Below are 11,171 nucleotides of genomic sequence, written 5' to 3' on the forward strand. Positions count from 1 at the left end.
CCGGCACCCTTCAAGTCCAAGGTCCGGATGCAAAAGTAATGAAAGCCAAACTGAAGAAGCTACTCCAGTTACCGGTTGATGACGACTTGGTTATTCTCGTGAATGAAGAAGAAGCTTCTACTCCGGCATTTAACAAGAATGCCAAATCAGTACAAGAGGAGTTGGACTGTCTGAAATCTGAAGTGCTGAACGTATGGGCTCATATAAAAGACAAACCTAATGAGGAAGACCTGAGATCTGAAAATTCTCGACTTAGGGAGATAATTCTGTGTTTGAAGGAAGAAAATAAAAAGTTAGTCCACGAACGCGATTCTTTAAGTTTTGCATTGCAAATCGTATCAAGAGAAGCAGCTACTCAATGCCGTTCAATGAGTAACACCTCTAACGAACATACCATTGTCCAAAATATGGGTAAGTAAACACTTCGCGCCAACAAAGAACAAAGCTTCATTGTGAAATCAAAGAACAAAAGAAAGAAATCGAAAGGCAAAGGAGGTCCTAATAACACCCTGACAGGAAAAGAATCCGAACACGAAAATTAACCAAAAGAGCGCACAACCCTGCTCATAGGAGATTCGATGATCTCAAGAATACCTGGAAAAGATCTGGGAAAAGCAGTTGGCCACAGGGTTATAGTCAAGCCTTTCTCGGGCGCTACGACAATGGCCATGAATCACTATCTCAAGCCAAATCTGGAATCTTCGCCCAATGAAGTGATTTTACACATTGGGACTAATGATCTTAAAACCAGGGAACCAAAGGCTGTTGAAGAATCGATTGTGGATCTCGCGAGGCAGATCGAGGGCACCTGCGATACTCTAGTTACGCTGTCGGAGCTTGTATGCCGGCAGAAAAGATAAGCTGGACCAGGCAGTGAAAACAGCCAACAAACATCTAAAGAAGTTCTGCCATCAAAATGGATGGAAATTAATTCATCATGAGAACATGTCTCATAGTGGACTCAACAAAGGTGGACTGCACTTAAATTTTAAAGGTAATAAGCAGTTTTATAATAATTTTAAATCGCACCTAGAATGACATAATGTGCTGTCCGTCAATGCCGTAGGGGGATCAATTAAGCAACCAAAGGGCCGAAAAATCTGTCTCAATATTGCCTCCTTTGCGCGGTTTTAGAATGGCATCACTCAATATTAATCAATTAACTACTCACATAGACGAATTAAGAATCCTATTAGCAAACAATGATATCGATATTGTTTGCATAAATGAAACGAAACTGAACGAGAGTATTCGAGAGCATGAAGTTCATATTCCGGGATACGAAATAGTTCGCCGCGATAGACTAACAAAATGTGGTGGAGGGTATGCTTCTATGTAAGAACTTCAATCAACTTTACAGTACGAAACGACCTATATTGGTGATTCCAATAGTGGCGAAGGTGTTTGAAAGGATAGTTCATGAACAGTTATATGCCTATTTGGAAGAGCACGATATTCTATGTCAAAACCAATCAGGGTTTCGTGCTAATCATTCAACTGTAACAGTTTGTTGGAAGCGACAGATTCTTGGGCATATAATATTGATAACGAGAAAATCAATGGAGTCATTTTTTTAGATTTGAAAAAAGCTTTTGACACTGTTGATCATCAGATCCTTCAATCGTGATATTCAAAGTTTACGTGGCGTGACTCTGCTTATGACCTCAGGGACTCTGAAAATAAGCTCAATGTTCCACTATCGCGCACTAATTATTACAGAAAAAGCTTTAGCTACAATGGCGCCACATTATGGAACAGTCTATCACGCAATATAAGGAACACAGAGTCTCTGGGGGTATTTAAACGTAAGATCAATGACATTCTTTAAGTCTAACGCACGGCATTCACGGAAAACAGCTTTAGTGTTATAGTATGTAGTTTTAATTTTAAATATCGTAGCGTATGTGATGTGTATTTTTATGGGCTGATGAATTGATCGTGTTTAAATAAATAAAGATTACAGATTACAGGGAAATAAACAGCAGTGAATGAGGATAATGAAATATCTTTTGCTCTTTTCTCTTTGTATAGCATTTTACTCAAGGAATTGAAAATGCTACGGCCGGGAAAATTTAATGCTGTTTCGGTGTGGTTGTTGAGCATATGTTTTTATCGGTATTCTGGCTGTTCTCAATTCATGCGAGACTCTTTCATTGTGATATTTTAAAAAGTATAGAAAAGCCGCGGTATTTTTTGTTGTGAAGCTGCCCGTCGGTAGTTTTCCTGTTCATTACTGGTGAAACTTTTAGTAAATACAAGCGTTAATGATCTTTCTGGCAAAATTGGTTCTCATGGTAGTTGGCAGCTGAGTTTATTCTCGTAACTTCCGCGAGAGTCCAGTTTGGGCGCGAAAATCTATCGTCACAATAACCAATGAGCACTTGGGTTTTGAAGGTCGAATGTCTATATCCAGAATGGCTATTAGTTTTCTTCCGGTTTGGTGCAGAGAAATGACCATCATATCTGACATGTAAACAAAAACCTGGTGAATGCCTCTTTGGTTCGTTCTGCAAAAATGAAGTAGATGCTTCACTTCAATTTGGAACTTTCCCTGCTATTTCGGTGCATAAAAAATTCGTTGCTAGTGATTCCTCACTCCTGGCGAGAAAATTGGCTAACTCAGTGATGCTGTCCTATACTTTACGAGCGAGTGCTCTGTGTATAGTTTTTGTACAAAAACAAATGTCGCTCCACTAAATCTTAATTTTAGCCGTTCGCGGCAAGCTAAGGCGCAGCGCTCGCTTTCTGTCGATGTCTTTGGGTGCCATTCTTCCTTGTTCAAATATCGTAGTGAACAGTAAATTTTATCAAAACACCCCTCCGTACTTCATTTCCTATCTAACTTATAAGATTAAGGTAACATAAAACCGTTCAATTGCTCGCACTCTACGCGAAAAACCAAGAAAAAGGCGTCAATTACGAAAAACCCAACTGAAAAAGAAGGACAATTCATTATGTGTTACATGAGCTGATAAATGTGTTGATGAAGTGCATGGGAGTTTCTTACAACAAGGCGCCGTCCATGGTGCAAAACCAGGGAACGTTACCGAGGCGTTGTCTAACTGGTTTGTCCCTTTTTATCTGTTGCTCTTTGTTTACTGTGGACTTGGTGATCCCGTAATGTATCAAAAGAGGTTGCGTCTCTCATAAAATACTCAAATGTGTGCATTCAACGATCAACTTGAAGGTGATTCATCATGATCTTTCGTCGGCTTGGAAAAAAATGTCTAGGCTGCGATTATTTAAAATACTTGAATTCTTCTTTCTATCTTCTGTTTCTCTTTCAGTCAGTCGGAACAAAACCTTGTACCTCTGGTACCCTCCATCAGGTGAAGCTTTCTTTTACTTTTAGTTTTTCACTTGGTTGTAAGCAAAGTTTAGACTTCATATCCAGCACAAAAGGGTGAAAATCAGCCTAGGATAACAGAACTTTCTGAAGCTTCATCCCTATGGAACAATGAGAGGCTGGTCATTCAGCGCGCATGCTCACTTCATGAGTTTCCCTCGCTTCTCAACAACTCCTTCCAATATCTGCTTGTGGTCTTCACTGATATTGGATGGTGATTGGTTTAGCGTTGGTTTTACATTATCCGGCCACACATGTGTACTACGCATTTAGGCTTTTATTGTGTTTTAATCTAAACAAAAATATAATTGAGTTGATTTGAAGATGTTTGTTTCATTTGTTTTTTCCTCTCCTCAAGGTACATTATCATAGCAAGTCAGCGGAGTAAGAAGAAATTGAGTAGCTTTCAACCTATTTCCATATCTCTTCCGGTCTATCCTCTGTTTCTCTTTCAATCAGTCGGCAACAAAAAAGTCTTAAAACGACAGCAACAACAACAGAAGTCTTTAAATTTGTTGTGGGGGTTTTACCACTCGCTTGGCGAATTAACAAGAGGTACTGAGACTCTGTAATTTTCTTCTTTATTCTCCTATACTGCTGCTTCTACTACAGCTTATTTTCTCTCTCTTGTTCCACTGCTTATTTTCACTACTTTCAGCAAGGAGTGCTCCAGTATTAAATACAAAAATCACAGACATGTTTGGGTCAGCTAACCGTGGGAATTTCCAAAACAGGATGTTCAGTGTGGGTAAGACTCAAGGTCAGTTTTACCAACTCAAACATGACCACCTAGCAAACTAGTTATCCTCAACCATAACAAGAGATTAAAATGTCTAGCACGGTAAGTGCTGAGCCAAGTTCAAGCACACACTAAAAATAAATGATCAAAACTATAGATTCATCAAAATAGCACGTAGACTTAATAAAACAAAAGGCAAACCTAAAAATACTGGAAATATCAATCCTTGAAAACGCTCTACAACAATAATGATAAAGCCCCAGCAAACATACTAAATCTATTTCAGAAAGCGTCTAATATTCATTCATACAGTACACGATCTTTTACGTCTGGAAAGTTTTATATCAAAAGTTCGAGACTAGAAATACAAAACAGTCCCTTCTCTCGGATCGGAGTAAAGCTGTGGAATAAGATACCAAGCTGTATAACGGATCTCCCAAAGAAAACTTTTAAAAAATTCCTTCGCAAATTGCTATTTGATATCTTAGAAAAAGAAGATAACTATATTCAAATCCCCATGATCATTAAAAAAGTAGGTACATAGATACACCTTCTAAGTTTAAATGTCTTCTTATCTTTTTCTGTATGACTCTGTGACTGTGGGACTGTAAATAACGACTCCTTGTCCTAAGACATCATGAGACGATTTATGTTATTCAGGTACTTGTCTTGCCCCGCCACGATTAGCTTTTTAGCTATTTTCGGGGCAAACTATCCCACTGTTATTTTACGTAAAAATAAATTGTTGTTGTTAAATTGTTGTTGTTGATTGACCGTGATCTTTCGTCGCCTTGGAAACAAGTGAGGGAAATGAGTTTCCCTTTCTACTCAACAACTCTTTCCAATATCTGCTTGTGGTCTTAATTGATGTTAGATGGTGATTGGAATTCCATAAGCAGAAATTTGCAATTAATTTATAATTGTATTTTTCTTTGCATTTTTACTCTTTGAATTTGTAGTTTTAGAGGACCACAATGAGAACTACTGGTTTTACCGCTGATTGTGTGATCCAATAAAAGCATTCTTATTATTATTATTATTAATATTGTCATGGGTTTAGTCTTGGTCACACATGCATACTGCGCTTCTAGGCTTTTATTGTATTTGAACCTAACCAAAGCTATAATTGAGTTGATTTGAAGGTGTTCGTTTCATTTGTTTTTTCCTCTCCTCAAGGTACATTACCACAGCAAGTCAGAGTAAGAAATTGAGTAGCTTTCAACCTTTTTCCACGTCTCTTCCGGTCTATCCTCTGTTTCTCTTTCAATGAGTCGGAAACAAAAAAAGTCTTAAAACGGCAGCAACAACAACAGAAGTCTTTACCGATAATCCTTTTAATAGAGATACACCGGTACTCATAGGTAAGCGACATATTCTGGTTACAGTACCAGTTACAACTTATATTGTTATAGTGTTAATGAACTAGGGTTTAATTAATGTTATAGTGTTAATGAATTAGGATTTAAACAATAGGAACTATCACTAGGTGTAAGATACATGACATGAGAGGTCCCAGAGAGTAAACATATATAGCTAAGTTGCATGCATATTGAGGTGGTGATATATTGTGTAACTGTAGTTTAGGTAGTGATTATTAAAGTTCGGTCGGCCGTTTTAACCAAGGATTGGCGTCACTTTTCTGCAGTAAGACACAACAACTGGCGACGAGGATGGCTGAAGGAGAAGAACCGACGAATCCGACGGCACAACATACAGTGGTAGTGAATTCGCTCATCGGTCGAGTTGGGGAGTTTGTACCGGGCTCAGACTGGAAGCATTATGTCGAGCGAATGGAAATGTTCTTCGAGGTCAACAATGTGTTGGAAGCAAAAAAGGTACCAACAATACTTACCTTAATGGGTAATAAGATGTATGCGTTACTTAGAAGCATTGTATCTCCAAGAAGGCCGAAAGATTTGTCTTCTGCGGAAATTTTTGATAATTTGGCCAAGCACCTGGATCCGAAGCCGATAGTCATAGCCGAGCGTTTCAAGTTCCACAAGGCGGAACAGCAAGAGTCGGAAGCAATAAGAGATTTCGTTGCTAGATTGAAAAAGTTGGCTGAGACTTGTGACTTTGGCGGTTATCGCGAAGAGGCGATTCGGGATCGATTCGTATGTGGTTTAAAGGAGTGAACGATTCAACGCAAGTTACTCGTGGTAGCGGACTTAACTTTACAAACGGCTGTTGAGAGGGCGTGTGCTGCGGAACTGACCGAGAAAGAAACCACTGCATTGCATGGAGGAAGTGTGGAAGAAGTAAAAAAAGTGGCAGCTACATTTCCTGAGTGCTTTCGTTGTGGAAAAGTCAATCACTCGTCGGACATGTGTTTCTTTCGCAATTCCAAGTGTCATGGTTGTCAAAAGGTGGGTCACATTGTGAAGAAATGTCCTGAGAGGGAGCAAAAACCTGAAAATAGGAGGAAAAAGTGGAACGCAAAGTCGAAATTTGGGAAAAAAAAGAAGAAGCAGCAGAAGGTTCGTTTCGTCGAAGAAGATGTGGCAGTCAGGCAATCAGTGAGTGGAAGAAGTGATTGGCCCATTTTTACAGTCTCAGACTCCCGTGGAACACGTAAAGAGTTTATTGTACCAGTAGCAATCAATGGGAAAACTGTGGACATGGAACTTGACACTGGAGCTTCTGTAACTATTATTCCCAAGAGTATTTGGACTGATGTTCTCGCGTCAAAACCTGTGGAACGCACAGACGTGAAACTACGAAGTTATTCTGGTCACGAAATTCCTGTTATTGGAGAAGCTAGAGTTCAAGTAGCATACCGCGATCAAGAAGCAGTATTACCGGTTGTTATCACAGGAAATGATGGTCCAGTGTTAATGGGTCGCGATTGGCTGTCCGTGTTGAAGTTGGACTGGGGACAGATCAAGCAGATTTCCCTAGAATCGGTTAACAAGTCGGACTCGCTTCGAACGAAGTATTCATCGTTATTTGATGGTAATCTGGGAACCATTAAAGGAGTTACTGCACATTTGAAGCTTAAAGAAAACGCAGTGCCGCAGTTCTTTAAACCCAGACCAGTACCGTTCGCGTGAAAAGAGAAGATTGCTGACGAACTTCAAAGACTGGAAAAGATCGGTGTGCTGGAAAAAGTGGATTTTTCGGATTGGGCCACGCCCATCGTCCCCGTGCTGAAACCTGACGGCAGTGTTCGAATCTGTGGTGATTACAAGGTAACGATTAACCCTGTTTTGGATGTACCAGAACACCCAATGCCTACGGCTGATGACCTGTTAACCCAGTTAAATGGAGGGGAAAAGTTTACCAAGCTGGACTTGTCTTCAGCGTACCAGCAAGTGCTTTTGGATGAGGAATCGAGACAGTAAGTAACAATCAATACTCACCTTGGCCTATTGCGATACACCCGTCTCCCCTTTGGTGTAGCGTCTAGTCCTGTAATTTTTCAGAAGATAATGGATTCAGTCATCACTGGTCTTCAGGGTGTTGGTGGTATTCTCGATGATCTCATTATCACTGGCTCAAATGATGAAGCACATTTTCGCAATCTAGAAGGCGCTTTGGAGCGAATGAGCTGCATGGGAATAAAGTTGAAGAAAGAAAAGTGTGTGTTTATGGAGCCATCAGTAGAATACTTCGTTTTCGTGGTGGATCGTGATGGTATTCACCCATCTCCTCGTAAGGTTCAAGCTATTCAAGAGGTGCCAGTACCGGGGAACCCAACGGAACTGAAATCCTTTCTGGGATTGATTAATTACTATCGCAGATTTATTCCTGACATGGCTACCCTGGCTCAGCCCTTGAATCGTTTATTAGTGGAGAACATTCCGTGGAAATGGTCAAAACAATGTGCGGACGTGTATCTGAAGGCTCCACGAATTCCGCCGAATTTGTTGCCACTGAACCTTCTTCATCTCCCTTAAACCAATATCTACATTGGGACGACAAACAAAGTCTATTCAAGTGGAAAGGGAGCCTAACACAACTTCAGGAATTTTGTTCGAAAGTCCTAAATTTGGAAGTTTCTGCAACCGCGAGTCCCTCTGAAAGGTCTAATTCTTTGAAGTCGAAGACAATCACGCTGGTTTTATTTAACAGTACCGGTACCCTTCAAGTCCAAGGTCCGGATACAAAAGCAATGAAAGCCAAACTGAAGAAGCTACTCCAGATACCGGCTGATGGCGACTCAGTTATTCTCGTGAATGAAGAAGCTTCTACTCCGGCGTTTAACAAGAATGCCAAATCAGTACAAGAGGAGTTGGACTGTCTGAAATCTGAAGTGCTGAACATATGGGCTCATATAAAAGAGAAACCTAATGAGGAAGACCTGAGATCCGAAAATTCTCGACTTAGGGAGATAATTCTGTCTTTGAAGGAAGAGAATAAAAAGTTAGTCCAAGAACGCGATTCTTTAAGTTTTGCATTGCAAATCGTATCGAGAGAAGCAGCTACTCAATGCCGTTCAATGAGTAACACCTCTAATGAACATACCATTGTCCAAAATATGGATGAGTCAACACCTTGCGCCAACAAAGAACAAGGCTTCATTGTGAAATCAAAGAACAAAAGAAAGAAATCGAAAGGTAAAGGAGGTCCTAATAACACCCTGACAGGAAAAGAATCCGAACCCGAAAAACAACCAAAAGAGCGCACAACCCTGCTCATAGGAGATTCGATGATCTCAAGAATACCTGGAAAAGATCTGGGAAAAGCAGTTGGCCACAGGGTTATAGTCAAGCCTTTCTCGGGCGCTACGACAATGGCCATGAATCACTATCTCAAGCCAAATCTGGAATCTTCGCCCAATGAAGTGATTTTACACATTGGGACTAATGATCTTAAAACCAGGGAACCAAAGGCTGTTGCGGAATCGATTGTGGATCTCGCGAGACAGATCGAGAGCACCTGCGATACTACAGTTACGCTGTCGGAGCTTGTATGCAGAAAAGATAAGCTGGACCAGGCAGTGAAAACAGCCAACAAGCATCTAAAGAAGTTCTGCCATCAAAATGGATGGAAATTAATCCATCATGAGAACATATCTCATAGTGGACTCAGCAAAGGTGGACTGCACTTAAATTTTAAAGGTAATGAGCAGTTTTATAATAATTTTAAATCGCACCTAGAATGAGATAATGTGCTGTCCGTCAATGCCGTGCAGGATCAATTAAACAACCAAAAGGCCGAAAAATCTGTCTCAATATTGCCTCCTTTGCGCGGTTTTAGAATGGCATCACTCAATATTAATCAATTAATTACTCATATAGACGAATTAAGAATCATATTAGCAAATAATGATATCGATATTGTTTCCATAAATGAAACGATACTGAACGAGAGTATTCGAGATCAAGAAGTTCATATTCCGGGATACGAAATAGTTCGCCGCGATAGACTAACAAAATGCGGCGGAGGGGTATGCTTCTATGTAAAAACTTCAATCAACTTTACAGTACGAAATGACCTACACATGGATACACTAGAAAATCTTTGCTTGGAAATCCATAAGCCAAATTCAAAATCTTTTGTGATTGTTACTTGGTACAGACCACCTGACTCTCCTATTGGCATTTTTTCACCTTTTGAATCCCTAATTGGGAGATTGGATAGTGAAAATGTAGAATTTTTTGTACTGGGAGACATGAACTGTGACATGATCACGACTCGATATGACAATAACACATCCAAATTAAGGAGTATTGCTGATGTCTACGGACTCGAGCAGCTTATCTCTGAACCGACGAGGATAACACCCACCTCATCAACTCTAATTGATTTAATCTATACCAACTGCTCGGATAAGATTGCTTGTTCGGGAGTTTGTCATATCGGAATAAGTGATCATAGCATGGTGTATGTATATAGAAAACTTTCCCTGAATGGGATGTCTAACGGACATAATTCTAACAACAACAAACATATGAAACATATGTGTGAACTGCGGTTATGAGACGTATATGAGAACGATCCTTCGCAGTAAAGCACTATTTGAGCAATAGTGAAAATCAGACCTGAAAAAAATTTCAGGCCTGTACGGGATTCGAACCACTGACCTCTGCGATACTAGTGCAGCGCTCTACCAATTGAGCTAACAAGCCAACTGGGAGCAGGCCATCAAATAACCGCAGTTCACACATATGTTTCATATGTTTGTTGTTGTTTGATTTATCATCTACGGGTTTATATCGAATTAATTTGATGGCCTGCTCCCAGTTGGCTTGTTAGCTCAATTGGTAGAGCGCTGCACTAGTATCGCAGAGGTCAGTGGTTCGAATCCCGTACAGCCCATAAATTTTTTTCAGGTCTGATTTTCACTATTGGTCAAATAGTGCTTTACTGCGAAGGATCGTTCTCATATACGGACATAATTCTATTACATACAGAAATTTCCGAAATTTCGATCGCCAAAAGTTTCGTTATGATATTCTATCTCAATGTTGGGATAATGTATACGAGTCTTCCAACCCAAACGTGATGTGGCAGCAATGGAAATGTACATTTCTGGCTATCGCTGACAAACATGCCCCATTGAAAACGATGCGCGTTCGTTCACGGAGTTCTCCGTGGATTACCTCTGAATTGAAAGACCTTATGCATAATAGAGACATATTAAAAATCAAAGCTGGCAAGACAAATGATCCTAACGATTGGGTATTATTTAAGAAACAAAGAAATATAGTCAATAAGCAAATACGCTCAGCTAAGCAAGCTTATTACCAAAATAGTTTTAATAAGCAAACCAGCGACTCCCAAAAGACCTGGCAGACTATAAACGAGCTAACTTCTCGAAAATCTGGGAAAACGCCAGTGGCGTCACTAAAAGTGAACGGATTAACGATAACTAATCCGTTGGAGCTATCAAACGAATTCAATAACCACTTTGCTAATATTGGTCCAAAACTTGCCAGTGAGATAAATTGTGATAGTGGTAGCTATCAAAGATATCTTACCGCAACAGATAAACGGTTTAAGCTCCAACCCACCAATCCAACTAAAGTATTTTCACTTTTAAATAAACTAGACAAGTCAAAGGCAACAGGCCTTGACAAAATATCTGCTAGGCTTATCAGGGAATGTGCTGATCTCATTTGTGTGCCGATATGTGATATTTTC

General features: G+C 40.0%; 2 protein-coding genes across 2 annotated transcripts; both read left to right on the top strand.

Moving 5' to 3' along the window:
• The first annotated feature begins 5,755 nt into the window (after positions 1-5,755).
• LOC148717454 (uncharacterized) lies at positions 5,756-6,220 on the top strand. The gene has a single exon (XM_088743709.1). It carries the CDS (start codon positions 5,756-5,758, stop codon positions 6,218-6,220), a length of 465 nt encoding a protein of 154 aa, XP_088599835.1.
• A 1,858-nt stretch (positions 6,221-8,078) lies between these two features.
• Positions 8,079-9,958, top strand: LOC148717455 (uncharacterized). The gene has a single exon (XM_088744041.1). The coding sequence runs from the start codon at positions 8,197-8,199 to the stop codon at positions 9,187-9,189; it is 993 nt and encodes a 330-aa protein (XP_088600167.1). The 5' UTR covers positions 8,079-8,196; the 3' UTR covers positions 9,190-9,958.
• Positions 9,959-11,171: the final 1,213 nt, after the last annotated feature.

This window comes from Stylophora pistillata, chromosome 13 (assembly GCF_964205215.1).
Source record: "Stylophora pistillata chromosome 13, jaStyPist1.2, whole genome shotgun sequence".
Taxonomy (NCBI): domain Eukaryota; kingdom Metazoa; phylum Cnidaria; class Anthozoa; order Scleractinia; family Pocilloporidae; genus Stylophora; species Stylophora pistillata.